Source organism: Anopheles moucheti, chromosome 2 (genome assembly GCF_943734755.1).
Source record: "Anopheles moucheti chromosome 2, idAnoMoucSN_F20_07, whole genome shotgun sequence".
Taxonomy (NCBI): Eukaryota; Metazoa; Arthropoda; class Insecta; order Diptera; family Culicidae; genus Anopheles; species Anopheles moucheti.
The window spans coordinates 89,584,614-89,603,745 of record NC_069140.1 but is presented as its reverse complement, the minus strand read 5'-3'; the positions used below and the strand labels follow the sequence as shown (position 1 = coordinate 89,603,745).

The window sequence follows — 19,132 nt, the reverse complement described above, 5'->3', positions numbered from 1 at the left end:
TTGGAAGGGTCAAACATATCTTCTGGCTGAGATGAATTCATCAATTCCAATAACTTCCGACTTTAGATAACCAACAAACAAACATTTGTAAATAATCTCCTGTTCCGATTGTCACGGCGAAGTATTGAGAAATTCGTCTTTTTATCAAAGCTGCGTAATGTGCTGGTAGTTGTGTGCCTGTAAAAAGGGCCGGCGAATTCATGCGTCATACGCACATTACCGATGGTGTTAGTTCCAGCAGCGGAACTACAGTGTGTCTCGACTTTAAAGAGGCATAAGAAAGTAAAATTATCTAATTACAAAAGAATTTCACGTAAGTTAGAAAAAACAACAATAAAACTGTGCTGCTAGCGCACTACAAGAAACGAGTTTATTTTTTATAGCAAAATAACAACGGTCGGGCTGAACCCTACGATTTGCAGCTCACTGTATATCGGTGAGCTGGAGCCGTGTGGAGACACGCGTTGAGGGTCGTTCAGTAGAGGTTAAAACTTCATCGCAGTGAGAACATAATCGACAGTGCCCGCAGAGTGCCGTTCGCAAATTACATTCTCCTCTGAATCTAGTGAACATCGAATTCCATAGCAACAACATGCCGACCTATCACAAACCAGAGGCCAAAACCATCCAGGAGCTGAAGGATATTGCCCACAAGCTGCGTATCGATTCGATCAACGCAACGCAGGCGTCAAAATCTGGGTAAGCAAGTGCTATAAGGAGAAGAGGGCAGAATTGGGTGACAGTCAAATACACGAGGCACGAGGCATTCGCGTTTCATTGCGAATCTAGATAAAATGGCACCGGTTTGTGACAAGATCCAGCAGGCTTTAGGGAAGCGAAAATAAAGGGGTAAAGAAGCGAATGAATTGCGCCCTTTCACCGGCTTTCTCGATAACTTTTATAAACCGGTGTCGCGTTTATATGTGTGTATGTACGCACTGATGCCGGTTTCGCGCGGTCACACTAGACTGCCAGAAAGAGAGTTGGGCTAAATAAAACTATACGTTTGGACAGAAGCGGACTTGTTGGGAAACAAACGGGGACCCCCTGTAAAATGCTTTTATTACAAAAAAAGATTTCATACATTTGTGAACTCGGGACTGCATAGCCTGTTTCCCTTAAAAGCTGCCAATGATGTTGGGACCACGTGTATGATCAAATACGCACGTGAGGATCGTTGATGAATGCGGGATTTCTAAGTTTACAATTTAGGTCCTATGCGTGTTCCGTGCGTCCTTCCTATGGGTTGGCAATGTGAAAGGCACAGGTTACTGCGTCGGTGTAGGCACACATTATATTAGAATGTCCTAACCCCGAAATCATACGCACACTCAGGGGGTTACACACGCCACCAGTGATCGTGCCTCACGGTCGTCGATCAACGATCGAAAACAGCACCGATCGCTTGACGGCGTGTGCGGGTCTTTTTTTTCGAAGGTCAGAAAGAGGTCATACGGTTTGCCCACTCCGCTCCGCTGTCGTCACCGTATCAGGGAGAGTCCGTATGATTTCAAGTCATGCCGCGAAGTTAGCGTGGAATAAAACACCACACATAACTAAGCCTGTCTGGCAAACAAAAAACGACTATAAATGACGCAAGGGGCCTCTCCTCACTGCTGATATGTCCGCTGTCTTCCGTGCACGGTTCGATTACGTTGCATCCCAAGGATGCCATAAAGTTGCAAAAAGAGCAAAATAAATTCAGTGAGTCAAGTATAAACATTTGATAACCGAGCCCCGCACAACCCAAGTAGCCTGTCATATGTTTTGATGCCCAATGCCGCACGGTTGCTTCTTCAAGGGAGGAATAAGGGGCTTCTGTTGATCTTTTTTCATTTTACGCATTCAACCGTTACGTGCGGCGATAGCGTGCCTCCCCGTACTTGAGATCAGTTAGGTTTGATTTGATGCCCTTACTGCATATAGATATTTTATCTTTTTTGTAGTTTGTTTTTGTTTCATAACATGCTCATACAAATATTTCCTTTTTACACTCCCTTTACCACACCAGCCATCCAACGTCATGTGCTTCGATTGCGGAAATCATGTCGGTGTTGTTCTTCAACACGATGCGGTATAAACTCTCTGCTCCGCGCGATGCCTCTTCGGATCGGTTCATCCTGTCGAAGGGCCACGCTGCGCCGATCCTGTACGCGGCCTGGGCCGAGGCCGGTTTGTTCCCGGTGGAGGATCTGATGAACCTGCGCAAGATCGATTCGGATCTCGAGGGTCATCCAACGCCCAGACTGAACTTCATCGACGTCGGCACCGGTTCGCTCGGTCAGGGTGTGGCCGTTGCGTGCGGTATGGCGTACGTAGGCAAGAACATCGATAAGGCCGACTACCGTACGTACGTGGTCGTCGGTGACGGTGAATCAGCCGAGGGTTCGATCTGGGAATCGTTACACTTTGCCGGTTACTACAAACTGAACAACCTGTGCGTCATCTTCGACGTGAACCGGCTGGGACAATCGGAAGCGACCTCGTTGCAGCATCAGATGGAAGTGTACCGTAAGCGTTTGGACGCATTCGGCTTCAACGCCATCGTCGTCGATGGACACGACGTGGAGGAACTTTGCAAAGCGTTCTTTGAAGCTAGTTCGACAACCGATCGTCCTACCGCGATCATTGCCAAAACGTTCAAGGGCAAACACTTCCCCAACATTGAGGATCTGGAGAACTGGCACGGAAAGCCGTTGGGTGATGCTGCCGCTGATGTTGTGGCGCATCTGCAAAAATTGATTCGCAACCCGGGCCCGATCGCGCTTGCACCACAATCACCACAGAAGGAGAATGCTCCAAAGGTGAGCATTAAGGGTATCGAACTTGCCACACCGCCCGCATATCAAATGGGTGAACAGATTGCCACTCGATTGGCGTACGGTACGGCACTGGCCAAAATCGCGATGAACAATGATCGCGTTATTGCGCTGGACGGTGACACGAAGAACTCTACCTACTCGGACAAGCTGCGCAAAGCGTTCCCGGAGCGATTCATCGAGTGTTTCATTGCGGAGCAAAATCTGGTTGGTGTGGCAATTGGTGCCGCTTGCCGTGATCGTACCGTCGCCTTCGTGTCCACGTTTGCCACCTTCTTCACGCGTGCCTTCGACCAAATTCGTATGGGTGCGATCTCGCAGACGAATGTTAACTTTGTCGGTTCGCACTGTGGTGTGAGCATCGGTGAGGACGGACCGAGCCAGATGGGGTTGGAAGACATTGCCATGTTCCGAACGATCCCGGGCAGTACCGTGTTCTATCCGGCCGATGCAGTCAGTACGGAGCGAGCGGTCGAAATGGCGGCCAATACTCCGGGTGTGTGTTTTATCCGCACATCGCGTCCCAACACTGCCGTTATCTACGAGAACAATGAGAAATTTGAGGTATTTCACGAATTACGGTCCAGTTACAAGCGAAGAAATTACACTGCTATTTTGTTTATTTCGTAGATTGGAAAATGCAAGGTCGTGAAGCAGAGCGCAAACGATTCGGTATTGCTCATCGGTGCCGGTATTACTCTGTACGAAGCACTGAAGGCGGCCGAGGAGCTGGAGAAGAGCGGTATTCACTGTCGCGTGATTGATCCATTCACTGTCAAACCCTTGGACAAGGAAGGAATCATCCAGCACGGTACCCAGTGTGGTGGACGCGTCGTTGTCGTAGAGGATCACTACAAGTAAGCTGAGACCGGGCTCTCCGTCGAAACCTCATTTGGCTAATTTCATGCTTTATTCTATCGCTCAACAGGCAAGGTGGTCTAGGTGAAGCGGTACTGTCCGCGCTTGCCGAACAGAGGAATTTTGTTGTGAAGCATCTCGGCGTCGATAAGCTGCCACGTTCCGGTCCGCCTTCCGTGCTGGTGGATATGTTTGGCGTTTCTGCACGTTCCGTTGCAGCCGCAGTACAAGACATCATTAAGATGTAAAAGACCATCTCCGGCCACAACTGGCGAGAAAGTGTGTGTACACGCGTTGGAATCTTGCCGATCATGTTGATCGTGGTTGTTTGATTTAATATTTTGCTTTGCGTTTTTTTTACTTATTTGCTTCATTATAATTTTTCAACTTTCTGCTGCCTTTGGAATATGGGTGCTTTTTCGGGGGTTTCGAATAATAATAATGATAATAATACGAGAATTGCTGTAGGTAACAAAGTTACTGCTGTTAATCCTCTCTAAATTTCCAGTGGTCTTACATTGTAGATTGTACTGGCCAATCATATCCGGTAAGGGGAGGCAAGAGATCGTTGGTCTATCGAGAGCAGTTGTGCGAAATATAATCGTTCAAAGAAATGTGTAAATGTTGTAGTAATACTTCATTTTGTTGGGAAAGAAATTTCTATTCTATCGGTAATGGTTGTGTTGGTTGCCCACCTGTCTTCCTAGAGTCTGAGAAAATTTCTCTACTTAAATTGCATGTTGCGATGAACGAAGCTGGGACTACGTCGAACATCCGATACGCACATACGCCTATGAGACATCCAATTTCTCCAAATCTGACGAAATCCGCTTAGGTGCGTTCGACAGGTAGATGATTAGAGGAGGGATGTTTGATCATACCGTATGTTGTAAAGGACGATGTTGGAGCTATTACAATCTGCTCTACGAGCTAAACGATGAACTTACTATTGTACAGCTAATGCGACTTGCCAGTTTCCGTTGGGCTGGCTGAATTTCCGTTGGGCATGAGAATGACACCGAACAACCCAGCCCGTAAACAGGTGTGGCAGGCCAATATTGAGATGGAATTGATGCATTCGTAAGAAAGGCCAGAATTTTGGATTGTCTGACAACGGCGTTCGATCACGAGCGGTTTAGAGGAGTCTTGTAGCAGATTGGCCTGCTACAGTAAGTAGGTAAATCAAAACTCATATGCCACTAAAAGCATCTCGGTAATTTAGCAGCTTCACGAAGCTCAGGGCGGTTTAACGCCTTTTTAAATTTCTAAACTGTGTCGTCAAAGCTGCTCACCTGAATCAGCCACCATAAACGCATCGCTCTCAAATTGAAAGATTGCGCGCTCTCGCTCTCGCCATTTCTGTACACAAAACCGTTTCATCGCTCCCTGCTGCTGTTTGAAGAAAACTACACACACTGCGCTAACGAACAAAAAAAAAGGGAGCTGTGTAAATCGCGGCAGTGCGTGTTCGTTTTCGCGTTGATTGTTTCCGTTTTTTATTGTCGTTTGTGTTTTGTTGTTTTTGAAAGTATTTATCGCGAAATACCTCGCGGTGCTACCGTGCAGTGTTATTTATCGCGAAACGTACGCCATACTGTGTGAACCGATCGCACAATCGAAGCGGTCCCGCAACCGAACGCCATTGTGTGGCGGAAACCGTCGACGGATAGATTGCCGATTGAACAGCGATTTGAATCTTGTCCAAGGAATCATTCTGCTGTGGGAAACAGAAGGCACGCGAAGTGATTAATCCGGAAAGACGAAATAATTGGGTGAGTTTGTTGTAAAATGGAAGCATCTTTCCAGTAATGGGTAAGGGCCTGGCATAGGAAATGGATAGAAGCGGAGGAGGTGTCGCTCTGTTTTCATAAGGCAGCTACGATTGACAGAGATGAAGATAGGTAGGAGTGACGAAATAAGTATCTCTCATGCATTTCCTCGGAAGGAAATAGTTGGCAAGGGGTGTGTAGCGGTGTAGGGTGGCAGAGGGCAGAGCAAAGGAGGAAAATGCGCCGCGAGCGCGTTATGCCAAGATGTTCCGTTTTCGAACGACCCACCAGCGAAGAGAGCAGTCGGGACAGAGAGAATGGCCACACATGTTTGTCATCGGGAGCGAGAGCTAGTTTGCCTGAGCAGTGCAATGGTGTTTTCCTGCTGGGGCTGGATGTTCCGTCTGTGGAAATTGCAGCAAAAATAGGCCAAAATCGGTTTCGGACCATCCCATGGGTACGTGCCAGGTGAGGATGAGTTGGGAAAGATTGTGAATTCGGTAAGCGATCGTCACCGGATAGTTGTTAGAAGGCAGGAAAAGCATTTACACGAGCGCGCCTATCGGAAGTGAAACGTCCATCGCCGTTTCATGCAAGGTAAGGTTGGTGTTGTTGCTGCTGGTGCTGCGACGGGTAAAATCGATAAACAGCATGAACTTGACGACGCGTCGTGCGCCTACTATGATTCTAGATTTGGTGCGACCATCAAACCACCCATGCTTGTACGCTTTAAAATGGTATTTTCCGGTGAAGGCGATCCGGCGGAACCTTGCTCAATCTGGCCGATGTGCGGATATTTCTGTGCCTATACCGCGGACAGGCCGCTGTGACAGTGTGTAGCGCAGAAGAGAAAGTTTCAGGCATCATTCCAATGGGCTGCTGTGGGCTTTTTTGTGTGTTAATTCCTACTCTCCGTTGCTTACTTTCCGTCCCCATCGTCGTGTGATATTGGGTGATGCGCGACCCCAAAGAAAAAGAAAGGCTGATTTCCTGTGAACAAAGCAAGCAGTTCCCCGATACGTTTGGCTCTTGTGTTTCGTTTGCTAGAAGAGGCTGCTAATGATGACGATTGGGCTGAAGAAAATGGAAACACACAACTAATTCATCTCCGCCGTTTTCTTTTCTCCCGTTACAGACCCGCCGTCGCTACCTGTACGTGTAAATCTGGGTTTATAGTGCGCGTTGTTGCGATTGCGGCCGGGCGCGACAAATCAAACAGAGCTTTGGAAAAATAATTTAGGCAAATTAATAACGAAAAATAACCACAACCATCATTCGCCACTTTACGCATCGTGCATAAGCAACTATGGAGGAGGACACGGAATACAAGAAGCTGCCGATCGATGAACGCTGCGTGCACAAGTTGTGGAAGGCCCGTGTCGACGGGTACGAGGAAGCGGCCAAATTGTTTCGCACCATCGACGACGAAAAGTCCCCGGAATGGAGTAAATACCTGGGGCTGATCAAAAAGTTCGTCATAGACAGCAACGCGGTCGCGCAGGAGAAGGGTCTCGAGACAGCGCTCGTGTTCGTAGAGAACAGCGGCAATGCAGGGAAGACGGTCGGCGAAGTTATGGGTGGCATCGTGGCGAAATGCATCGGTGCACCGAAGACAAAAACGAAGGAACTGGCGGTGCAAATCACACTGATGTACGTGGAGATCGAGAAGCAGGAAACCGTGCTGGAAGAGCTGCTGAAGGGTACGGAGCAAAAGAATCCCAAAATAGTTGCCGCCTGTGTCAGTGCCATTACGCTGGCGTTGCGCGAGTTTGGCAACAAGGTAATCAACATCAAACCGATCGTGAAACGTTTGCCCGCACTGTTGAGCGACCGCGATAAGACCGTGCGCGATGAATCGAAAACACTGACGGTGGAGATTTATCGATGGATTGGGGCGGCGTTTAAGTCACAAATTGCGTCCCTGCCGGCCGTACTGCTGGCCGAGCTGGACACGGAGTTTGAAAAGATTGGCAATGAAAAAGCCACCCCGGTGCGGTACTTGCGTTCGCAGCAAGAAAAACAACAACAGATTGCGGCCTCGGTCGCGGACGGTATCGAGGGCGAGGATGATGGTGATGGGCCGGAGGGTGGTGATGTTAGAGATGAGATCGATCCCATGGATCTGATCGATCCGGTTGACATACTGTCGAAACTGCCGAAAGATTTCTATGACAAGCTAGAGGCTAAGAAATGGCAGGAACGCAAGGAATCTCTGGAAGCGTTGGAGACATTACTGCAAAACCCAAAACTCCAGCCGGGAGATTATGGTGATGTGGTGCGTGCTCTGAAGAAGGTTATTACAAAAGACACGAACGTAGTCCTCGTGGCACTCGGTGGAAAATGTTTAGCTATGTTGGCGAAAGGATTGGGAAAGAAATTCAACACTTACGCAGGGGTAAGTCTAAACCTCCAGAAGAGTCTTTCATTCATTGCACAACACTACCCTGAAGGATTCATTGCACAACACTACCCTGAACCGCTAGTATTTATGAAACACTTATTAACGTTTTGAACAATTCCGTTGCAGGCTTGTGTTCCAGCGATTTTTGAAAAGTTTAAAGAGAAAAAAACGAACGTGGTAACGGCTCTGAGGGACGCGATCGACGCTATATATCCCTCGACAACGATAGAAGCAATCCTTGAGGATGTACTCGAAGCACTGGGGAACAAAAATCCAAGCGTAAAAATGGAAACAGCATCTTTTCTTGCGCGTTCGTTCACCAAAACCCTGCCCGCAGCACTTTCGAAGAAAGTGCTCAAACCACTGATAGCAGCCCTGCTGAAAACGTTGAACGAACCCGATCCGGCCGTCCGAGATGCTGCGGCGGATGCAATCGGAACCGCCATGAAGTTGGTCGGTGAGAAAATCATCGCACCGTACCTGACCGAGGTGGACGCACTGAAAATGGCCAAGATAAAGGAGAGTTGCGATCGTGCGGTCATAACGGTGAAGATTCCTGCCGCCCGTAAGGAGCGTCCCGCAACAGCACCGGCCAAAGCGGTTACGACGATCAAGAAGGCACCATCGGAGACTAAAGTTGGTGCATCGGGTGGAAGTGGTGGATCGGCAGGAGTTCCACGTCCTTCGACAGCAGCGACCGTGGTCAAAAAGGTGGTATCCGGTGGTGGCCTTAAGAAGAGTGCTACCGGAGGTTCGCTCGGTGGAAGAGCTGGTGCGGGTAGTGCTAAAGCAGGCGCTTCACCGGCGGCACCGAACACGGAAAAAGATCTGTCACAGGAGGAGATCGATGAGCGGGCGGGTGAAATGTTACCACCCGACGCACTCGGTGGTCTCATGGATGCGAACTGGAAGACGCGTCTGAGTGCGGTTGAATCGTTCGCCGGTGCCATCGCGGGGCTGGAAACGAAACCAGGCCTGTCGCAAATTCTGCTGCGCTCGCTTGCAAAGAAACCAGGCTTCAAAGATACCAACTTTCAGGTGCTGAAAGGAAAGCTCGACACAGCGCGCACGATTGTGGAGCGTTTCGGAATCACAACTACCACGGCCGATTATTTGCTAACGGACGTGACGGAGAAGCTGGGTGATGCGAAAAATGGAACGGCAGCCGCAGCGTTACTAACAGCGATTGCCGAAGGTGGTGCCCGGCTGGACTACACCGTACAGCGCGTGATGGAATTTGCCTTCGAACAGCAAAAATCACCCAAAGTGCAGCAAGAGGTTCTGTTATGGGTTGCGACAGCACTGCGCGAGTTTGGGTTCCAGGTCGAGGCGAAGGGTCTGCTGGAAAGTGCCCGTAAAGCGGTTCAGAGTATTAACCCAGCCGTACGCACAGCTGGTATTGCACTGCTGGGCACGATGTACCTATTCATGGGCCAACCGTTAACGATGTTTTTCGACAATGAAAAGCCGGCCCTCAAGCAGCAGATAATGGCGGAATTTGAGCGATGTGCCGGTCAAAAACCGCCGACTCCGACACGGGGAGCAAGCGCTAAATCAACAGCCGCCGGTGGCGAAGAGGATGATGACGACGCTGGGGAAGGTGGCGATGAGGATGCCGCGCCCATGGTGAACGTGAACGATCTGTTGCCACGAATCGATATTTCGGGACAAATCACGGAAGCATTGCTGACGGAACTTTCGGACAAGAATTGGAAAACACGAAACGAGGGCTTGGTGCGGCTGCAAACCATTATTGCCGAGGCGAAGCTCATCAAATCGACGCTCGGGGATTTGCCTCAAGTGCTGGCGCAACGGTTAGTTGACAGCAATGCTAAGATTGCCCAAACATCGGTCGAGATTTGTCAGCAGATGGCCATTGCGATGGGTCCCCCGTGTCGGCAGTACGTGCGAGCGTTCTTCCCCGGCTTTCTCAAAGGGCTTGGCGACGGTAAAAGTTTCATCCGTAGCGCCTGTCTCACCTGCATCAATACGTGGGGCGAACAGGCGGGCTATAAGGATTTCTTCGACGGTGAAATGATAGCCGATGCACTTAAGACCGGCAGTCCTGCATTGCGTACCGAGCTTTACGCGTGGCTGGCAGAGAAATTACCCAACATGCCCACCAAGAGCATCCCGAAGGACGAGCTGCAGGCCATACTACCCCATCTGTATACGCACATTACCGATCGCAGTGCAGATGTGCGCAAGAACGCCAATGATACTATACTGGGTGTGATGATCCATCTGGGATATGACGCAATGGTGAAGGCATTGGACAAGCAAAAGCCCATATCTAAAAAGGACATACAGGCAGCACTCGATAAGGCACGCCCAAATCTACCCGTAAAACAGCTCCCTCCTGCAAAGGCCGCTCCGCCAGCGGAAGAAACAGTCGCTAGCAAGGGTGGCCTTAAGCTGAAGACGACTAAATCAGCCGGTGCCGGTGGTGCTGGTGCTGCTGGTCGTTTGGGGTCGGGTTCGGCGGGATCAGACAAATCGGGTGGCGGTGGAGCAGGTATTGGTAGCGCCGGTAGCGGTAGCAGTTCGTCGCGAAAGAAAGAAGAAGACGCCGATTCGTTGGCACCGCTGCTGGTTGTAAATGGGCTGAAGAAGCAACGCTTCGTGGACGAGCAGAAGCTGAAGGTGTTGAAGTGGACATTCACCACACCGCGGGAGGAGTTTTACGAGCTGCTCAAGGAGCAAATGCAAACGGCCAACGTAAACAAGGCGCTAATGGTGAACATGTTCCACGAGGACTTCCGGTACCATCTGAAGGTGATCGATGCACTGATGGAAGATTTGGCAACGAACGAGGAAGCACTGATATGCAACTTGGACCTGGTGATGAAGTGGCTTTCACTGCGTTTCTACGACACTAACCCGTCTGTGCTGCTGAAGGGTTTGGAGTATCTGAACCAGGTCTTTCAGCGGTTGGTCGACCGACAGTACATGCTGGCGGACATCGAAGGTAGCTCGTTCGTGCCGCATCTGCTGATAAAGATAGGCGATCCAAAGGACGTGGTGCGGAACGGTGTGCGTACGCTGCTGCGCCAGATCTGTTTGCTTTACCCGTTCTCGAAGGTGTTCGTGTTCATCATGGATGCGCTCAAGTCGAAAAATGCCCGACAGCGTGCGGAATGTTTGGACGAGTTGGGCTATCTGATTGAGACGTACGGGTTGACCGTTTGTCAACCCTCGCAACCGGTTGCGCTGAAGGAGATAGCACGGCACATCTCCGATCGGGACAACGCGGTACGGAATGCAGCGCTGAACGCTGTGGTGCAGGCTTACTTTTTAACCGGCGAGAAGATTTACAAACTGATCGGTCAGCTGTCGGATAAGGATCTGTCGATGTTGGACGAGCGCATCAAGCGCTCGAAGAAGACGTCGGTGGTGCCGCCGAAGAAATTGCCAATACCGGGCGCAGGAACGAATCTCAACGAAACTACGATCGTGGCGAAGGAAAGCATCGTTCCAGCCGTACAGGGGTTGCCGGCCGCTGTGACTGGCGTCGGTGGTGATGTAGGTGTAGATGACGTGATGGATGAAGAGGAAACGTTAGTACCTTCGCATGCGGATGCTGTCGCTGTACCGATGAAGTGAGTTTTATCCTTTGTCAGATTCAGATGTCACATTTATTACAACACGTATCGTAAAGTATTAGAGTCTAGTGTGTGAAGTTCGAACGATATCGAAGTCCTTAATGTTTAACAAATCAGAATGAACTCTAAATTTTGTAGTTTTTTTATCCTCATATCGTTAAAGATATTATGCTCATCCTATGGCTAGACTGAATTCTGATTTGTTGATCCCGATTAGACCAACTGTACTATAATTGTTGCTTTGATGTGTGTGATGTCTTGCTTTTTAGCTTTCTGTTTTGTCTTTTTGCTGTCTGAAAAATCTTTTCCGAGTAGCGCATTAACTAAATTGCGGGGTGTTGGGTTGTATTATTTCCTTTCCTCACTATTGTAGAATGATTGTGCCGGAGCCACCGCAACCCAGAGTGGTGAAGGGTCCCTTCAAGCTCGATGAGAATGTGATAGCAGATATCGAACGGAACTGGGTGAAGGCCGATGAGCTCGGCAAAACCGTCCTAAGCCCGATGGATGATTCCTTTATCTACGATGAGCTGACCGTGATCGCGGCGAACGGTGTATCATATCCGGAGGAGAAATTCCGACAGCTTACCCAACGCAACCTGCTCTCGTCCGCGGGTGCTGGCGGTCCGGGCGAATCACCCGTTCACCATCAACACACGGTGTCCAGCATTCGCCCATCCGTAGATGGTAGCGGATTAATCCCCAAACCAAAACCTGCGCCTCCTGTTGGACCAAGGTATTAGGAAATGGTGGTTTCACTCTCATATGTTACGTAGCGCAATTTAGTTCATGAAACACAACGTATTGAAATTGTCTGTAGTAACATGCTAGCTGTTTGTTTAAATTCTTTTGCAAAATGCGTAACAAAGTATGCTGTTTTCGTGTGTGTGTGTCTTTGCTTTGCAGTTTGACTGATGCTCTCCCAAAGATGGATCAAAACTTGGTACGCATCATTCGTGGAATTGGTAACGCGGACAGTTACGCTGCACATGCCGCCTTAAACGAGCTAACGGATATCATGCAATCACCGGAGAAGCAAGCGGTCCTGCGAGGATACGAGGAAATGTACATACAGCACGTACTACAGCAATTTAAGGTATGCATTTGCTAGTTAATGTTCGTTACGATTTCGTTAGTTTAATCCACCATTCCTTTCTTCACGGTACAACCCATACAGAACATCCAGCAAAAACCGATAGCGGAATCGATGAACATTTATCATCCGCTACTGCACAGCATCTTCATGTTTTTCGCCTCAAAATCGCTGGGAAAGCACTTGACGATCGTGTCGATCAAAAACATAATCTCCGTGCTGTTGGGACTGATGGCGGATAATCGTCTCGTCACCGGTATCGACGATGCACAGTTCGTAAAGGTGGTGAATGGGATTTGTCTGAAGATTCTGGATCGCACCAACTTCACCTACATGAACTGTGCCCTTATCCGGTTGCTGAAGGAATCCTGCCAGACCAGTTGCCTGCCAAAGTTTACCGATCTGCAGATGAAGTGCATCTGGCGCAACGTGAAGGTCATACCGGACCGGTTGGCCGAGCTCGATTATGAGGCAGTGTTGCTCGAGGTGCACGAGTTTATGCTTGCCCTTCCGTCGACGTGGTGGCAATCGCGACCATCCGATATGCCGCTGCGTACAGTGAAAACCATCATTCACAATATGACCAAAATCAAGGGTAACGCTATACTGCAGCACTTGAATACGATTCCTACCCGGTCGGAGCTACACTCGTACGTGTTGCGCATTCTGAAGAACATCAACAAGGATGCGACCGGTACGGCGGTGGCCGGTGATGGCGAAGCGGGCGGTAACACGCCCTCGTTACGGCCGGGCACGGCAGCGGGTATGATGGTTACCGCCCAAAATAATGCACTTAACAGCGACAATAACAACCATGGCGGTACGCGTGGCACCATGATCAGTGGTGACGGAGACGGCCATGGTACGGTGGTGGGTTCGGAGTATCAGAAATATATCGCTGTTAATGCCAGCCTCGAAAGCGGTGCTGATGGTAGTAAAGGTAGGCGTTACTAGTAACCGCATGTTTGCATGTTTCCGTTTTTAATTGTACGGTCCTGCTATCATTTACGTTTGTTTCCATCTCTCCAGGTGGCCCGCAAAACAAACAAAATCCGGACTTTTGGATGGATCGACTAAATCACCTTATGGTAAGTGGTACATAGCTTCAAATTATTGAAATAATAGAGCAAAAGTTTAGTTGATTTATTGGAACTTTTCAATTAATTAAGACAATCGTTGGAGTTTTATGCCTGTTGATTGTACTTTCAATCCTAACTAGAGTGTACCTTCGAAAGCAGGAATGAAGATACCCTGCGATAAGGGTCGGAAACAAAAATAACTAAATTATACGAATGTAACGTTGAATTGAAAACATTACCAAGTGCTATTTGCAAACTATTACTCTTCAGGATAGCTTGCTTGGCCCGTTAACACTATTAGTGAATTATTGTGAAACGAACCCACCGTCAAAGAGAGGAGGCACAGCTAAGGTTTAAATCAGTGTTTGAAATTTGATAACAGACGATAAATATATTTATTTTTTAAATACTTTATATACTTACATATGTACAGAGTAATTACAAATGTATGTTTAATGTTTTAGAAAAAAACATCCGTTGGTGGCCAACCAAACCGTGCGAGCATGTTAGGGACGAACGGCACGCAACTGTCAACAGACGGATCAACAACCACGCTCGGTAGTACAGCGGTGACCGGCGGTGGGATAATTACGGACGAGAATTTGAACCTTAACCAAATGCAGGGAAGCAAATTCGGCATACGTCGGGGGCTGGACGGGACGGGACTGGGTCATGAAAGCAACCTCACCGGAACACCCCTAGGTGGTGGTACAACTTCCCAGCGTCGGGAATTATTGCAGCAAAAGCTCGAGCAACTTAAGCAGCATAAGTGAACCCTCGTAAACGAAAGGGCAAAAGTGGATAAGAGTCTCTAGCGGATGTCAGTCAGTATACGCTAACCGGCATTAGGACTTGCACACGTATCGGCGGGAATTCTACAGGGCAGACGAGAGTGTACATGGTGGTGTGAATGATGATGATGATGGTGTCATCAACAAACATTCCACGACGGCACGCGTGTAACGTCCTTTTGTTAAGTTCAGCACGGTATTAAATCTTTGTCTCTCTTGGAGTCCTCCGGTCGAGCTGGTGGGGACTGGCGGAAATGGAACAAAATACTCATCCTTTCAATTCTCCCGGTTCTTCCCTCTCCCCCTGTTACACCCATCAGAACCTAGCAAAACAAAAAAAAAACAAGCAGTTGCGTTTGGAGCAACAAGTGAAGCAACCCATTAACAAAAATCACAATACGCCTAGCGCACAAGCGAATGCCGATGGACGGCAGCATCTGTGATGCGCCACGACAATTATTGTCCTACTCCCCACCCGGTTTGTTTTTGTTGAATTTTACAACTGAACGATCAACGTGTAATTTAAGTTTGTGTCTTTAATACTAACAAATCACTTTTTCTGAGCTGCCGCTTGTGTATGTTGGCCAGTTTCCTCAGTACCCTTGTTGGAGCACACACAGACACCCGAGTAGCAGACACCACGTATTAGATGTTAAGGTTCCATTTTTATTCCCCCATTTCACGTCATTCGCGTTAAGGTTATTTTGAACTACGTCTTTTTTTTTAACTTATTCTAGGTAATTCATGTATGTGACAGTGTTGTGAAAAAGAGGAATGATTCATCAATCACCATAAATGGGGTTTTGTTTTGCCAGTTCAGTTCACGTACAGCCTGCAGTACAATGTTAGTTTTTGGCCTTGTACGATGAAAGAAGCAGACTGCTTTAATTTTTCCTCTCGAAACTGTTGAAAATATGTACCTTGTTTATCGAATAACTCTTACCAGTGACACACATCCGGGTTTTTTTTCGAAAAGACTTGCAGGTTACATACACATTACTTAAACACTCACTCTACTACATATTGCGAATACATAAGGATCGTGCGGGAGAAAACAGTTGGGAAATATAGTAGCAAACAGTTTGGAAAACAGGATGATATATATACACCCCAGCCAGCGCATAGTTAACCTTCAGCAACAAAGTTACACCGCTTGCGTAGGAATTTGTTACGTTTAGACAAGAGAGTTTTCTTTACCATGACCGCTATTTCGCGTACGTTATAAATGACTTTCTCCACAGTTGATTGAATGCTTGAAAAGATAAGGTGGACAAGGTTGATTTCTTTTCGTTTTTTGTATGTTTCGTTTCGTAGTAATGCTAAAAGGTAGCCACAGTCGGGTTGTGTTTTGCCTAACGCAAGCGTTCGTAAGTGTACACGAGACTTATGTTTGAATTATGTGTTATCTTGCAATATCAGATTACACCAAAATTCGACGTTCCCTGTGTTGTGATTACGAATCAATTACGGTATATTGATGAATGTCTCTGGGAGTGCAACGAAAAAACAAAAATGGTAGCAGATCCACAGAGACCGAAACGGATAGCATTCAACACACGTAATCAGACTCACAAGAATTGCTTAACCTGACGAAAATAAAAAAAAACTATATTTGAATAATATTAATTCATGTAAAAAGATATTGCTCTCTGGCCGGTTCTGTTAGCGAATCATCCGAATTGTTAGCGTTAACGTACGGCGATGAGTCTCTTATTAATTTTATTAATTGTATTAGTACTTAACCCGATTAATCTCCACAATACGTTTGCATCTCCTGCGTCAATACAATTTAGAGACGGAATGCCCAAGCTGTGGAGGATACCATAACAGGCCTCTGCTGGGATGTCTGTTTTGCTGTGCTTTTTAACCGTGGGAACGAAACACGGTTGTTTGGGAACAAGCCCGGAATGTAAAGAGCCTGTTGACACACGACATCTCTACACGGGCCAGGTACTAGTCACGAGGGGTGCACTGCGACTGGGCGCCTCCATTACGTTGTGTTGAAAGTATGAACAAATCATCGAAAGGCATATAGTAACATGTGAATTTATTTCTTTTGCATTGATAATATTTAATCAACAACATGAAACAGTTCGTTACGAGTAGGTAATTAGTTTAAAGGGAAACAGCTTCAGTGTCCATAAAATTGTGTTGAAAAGGAAGTTTTACGCAATAAGAATTCCGTCGTAGATCAATTTGTAAACTACTCCCCTTCGGCGGCGGCCACCGTAGGTTCCGGTGTCGTTTCTGTTGTTGCTGCTTTGTCACCGTTGGTGGTGCTAGCGGCACCATCATCTTCCTCATCGTCCTCATCGTCATCCATCGGCGTGCCGAAGCGTGTGGAAATAGACGCCAAACGCATCGCCGCCTTGAAGCGGGCCGACGCTTTCTGTTTCGCAAGCTTTTTCTTCCACTGTATTGGAAAGGAGATAAAAGGAGAGAAAATAATTAATAACGCATCTTCGCACCGGTCACATTTCACAGCCGCGGTCGTACATTTGCATCACGCGAAGGCAATTCCTTGAGGAATTGTTGCATTTCGTCCTTCTTCGGATCGGCAATGGCAAGCACGGAGATGCACCCATCAACCGTACCGAGCACCAGACTGCGCCCGTCCGAGGTACTGCGAATAGCCGTCAGTTCCGCCTGCATGCGATAGTTGGCGATCATCTCCGCATCGTTTGTGCGGAACACCCGCAGCGTCTTGCGGCCACTGTGATAGTACAGCACGTACTCGTCCGTGGACGTGAACATGCAGATCACCGTAAATACACCCTCGGCCACCTTCGGGATGAACGTTTTCACCGTCGATCCCTTCTTAAGCTCCAGTAGCTCAAGGCCGCCGCGGGACGGTGCGTACAGACCAAACTTTCCATCCGTCGTACAGGTACCGCTCCATTTCGGTATCGACCGGACGTGCTTCTTCGTCTTGATGTCCATGATGCTACCCTTCTCGTTCGTCAGTACCGCCACCTGGGTGGGTTTGTGTGGCAAAGGCAGAAGCGATACTATTTCCTTGATGTTGCACGTGCGCAGTGAGATGCGATGCAGGAAGAGGCCGCTGGCCGCGTTAAATACGGCGATCGCATCCTTCCCGTTCTTGTCCGTAGACGCACACAGAATGTGTTGTCCATCGGCCGAAATGACGGCACAGCGGAACGGTAGGCCCGGCACCAAGCGAACCGGATAATCGTACGAGAAAACTTTCGCACCGTCCGGCAGACTGCGTACGATGGCATGGGCCTGTATGCCATTATCGTCCGTGGCTGAGCCGGAACCCGCTCCACTCGTAACGGTACTCGAACCACTGACCGCTTGGGGACAGGAAACGGTCAAATATTTACCTCCGTGCTCGACGAAGTTGATCTGCTGTATGCCGGGTTGAGTATCTCTAGCCAGCACCTGCTCCGTGACACGATTCCATACTAATATCTTGCCCGTCTCCGACGACACTATGTACCGTCCATCTGGGGTAATCTCCGCGTGCGTTACGATCGCACCGAGCGGACTGTCCGCCAGCTTTGAGAGTAACCGCCCGGTGCGGATCTCCCAGACACCGACACAGCCACGCGTTACCGTAACAGCGAGATCACCATTCTCCGACAGGCTGATGTTGTCAATCTGCAGCTCGTGCCTATCGATGACGTGCACCTGCTCGAAGATGTTGTTGATGTTCCATATCTTCACCGATCGATCAATGCTGGACGTGATCACGCTATTCCACGCACCGATCGTCAGTGCCTCCAGCTGAATGATGCGCCCAAAGTGAGCATCAAGCACCTTTAACAATGCACGGCTCGTGACGCTCCACACGTACAGGCTTTTGCGCACTCCGGCCACCGCGTAATCCACCTTCGAGCTGATCATGACCGAGTTGGACTGCGTCATCTTGGTGGAGATGTTGCGCACACCGTGCGGCAGCGCTAGATAGATCGCTTCGGACGAAATCGGCTCACCGTCCGCGTTGAAGTCCCACACGACGAACCCGTTGGCCGTACTGGCCAGCAGGAAGCGATCGTTCTGGTCCAGTTTCAGCTGTAGCAACATCTCCTTTTCGTCGTTTTCATACCGCGGCAGGTCGCGCACATGCTTCCAGCAGGCGGTCGCTGTACCGGCCTCTGCATCTTCGATGCTCTCGAAGATAAATTCGCTTACCTGCGGGAATGTGGAACTTAAAAAGGCGTTGCAGTGTATCGTTGAGGGATGGTACTCACCTGAAACAAACCCTCCTGGGCGCAGCTGTACATAGTGCCACGATCCTTCTTCATCGTGATGGCACTGTGCAGCGTAACCGGCGGTATGGCGTTGAACGTTTCGCGCTCTGTTAGCAACATCAGGCGCGTGTCATTGATAGCACCCGACCAGAGCAGGGCGTAGAAATTCTCGAACGAAGTAAACTCCATATCTGCAAGAAGGGAAAGTAACATACACCAGAACAACCCGGAATCAATCAATCCAAGCGATGCTGCTTGATTTAGATCAGATGCCTACATAGGAGCTCCCAGCCTTCGCCGACGTCCTTGAGTTCGGCCTGCCGCAACAGGTTACCGCGCATATCGTACTCCGCGTACTTCTGGTGCGTGTGCAGGAAGAGATTCTTGTTCAGCAGATACAGCCCGGTGATGGGTTCGGTCGCTTCGAACGGGTTCTCGATAATGCTAAACTCACTGGACAGCATGTTGAGCAGCACGCTCTGGCTGTTGTTGGTGTAGGCGGCGGC

At 48.8% G+C, this 19,132-nt stretch overlaps 3 protein-coding genes across 3 annotated transcripts in view; 2 read left to right on the top strand and 1 right to left on the bottom strand.

Annotated features, from left to right (window-relative positions):
• Positions 1-485: 485 nt before the first annotated feature.
• On the top strand, positions 486-4,296 carry LOC128296850 (transketolase-like protein 2). The gene is made up of 4 exons (XM_053032355.1): positions 486-699; positions 2,012-3,383; positions 3,450-3,676; positions 3,748-4,296. Exons 1-4 carry the CDS (start codon positions 593-595, stop codon positions 3,923-3,925), a joined length of 1,884 nt encoding a protein of 627 aa, XP_052888315.1. The 5' UTR covers positions 486-592; the 3' UTR covers positions 3,926-4,296.
• Positions 4,297-5,113: 817 nt separating this feature from the next.
• Positions 5,114-14,811, top strand: LOC128309331 (protein mini spindles). The gene is made up of 8 exons (XM_053045687.1): positions 5,114-5,449; positions 6,582-7,841; positions 7,974-11,446; positions 11,823-12,185; positions 12,356-12,545; positions 12,627-13,482; positions 13,572-13,630; positions 14,086-14,811. The coding sequence occupies exons 2-8, from the start codon at positions 6,753-6,755 to the stop codon at positions 14,392-14,394; spliced, it is 6,339 nt and encodes a 2,112-aa protein (XP_052901647.1). The 5' UTR covers positions 5,114-5,449; positions 6,582-6,752; the 3' UTR covers positions 14,395-14,811.
• Positions 14,812-16,448: 1,637 nt separating this feature from the next.
• The window catches only part of LOC128297529 (NACHT and WD repeat domain-containing protein 2), an 8,245-nt gene continuing 5,561 nt past the window's right edge, over positions 16,449-19,132 (bottom strand). The window contains exons 8-11 of the mRNA XM_053033195.1: positions 18,904-19,132; positions 18,627-18,817; positions 16,909-18,567; positions 16,449-16,825 (exon numbers count right to left, since the gene is read on the bottom strand). The exon at positions 18,904-19,132 is cut by the window's right edge and continues 1 nt beyond it. Of these exons, the coding sequence (XP_052889155.1) occupies positions 16,616-16,825; positions 16,909-18,567; positions 18,627-18,817; positions 18,904-19,132 (2,289 nt within the window). The 3' untranslated portion in view covers positions 16,449-16,615. The remainder of the gene's footprint in view (positions 16,826-16,908; positions 18,568-18,626; positions 18,818-18,903) is intronic.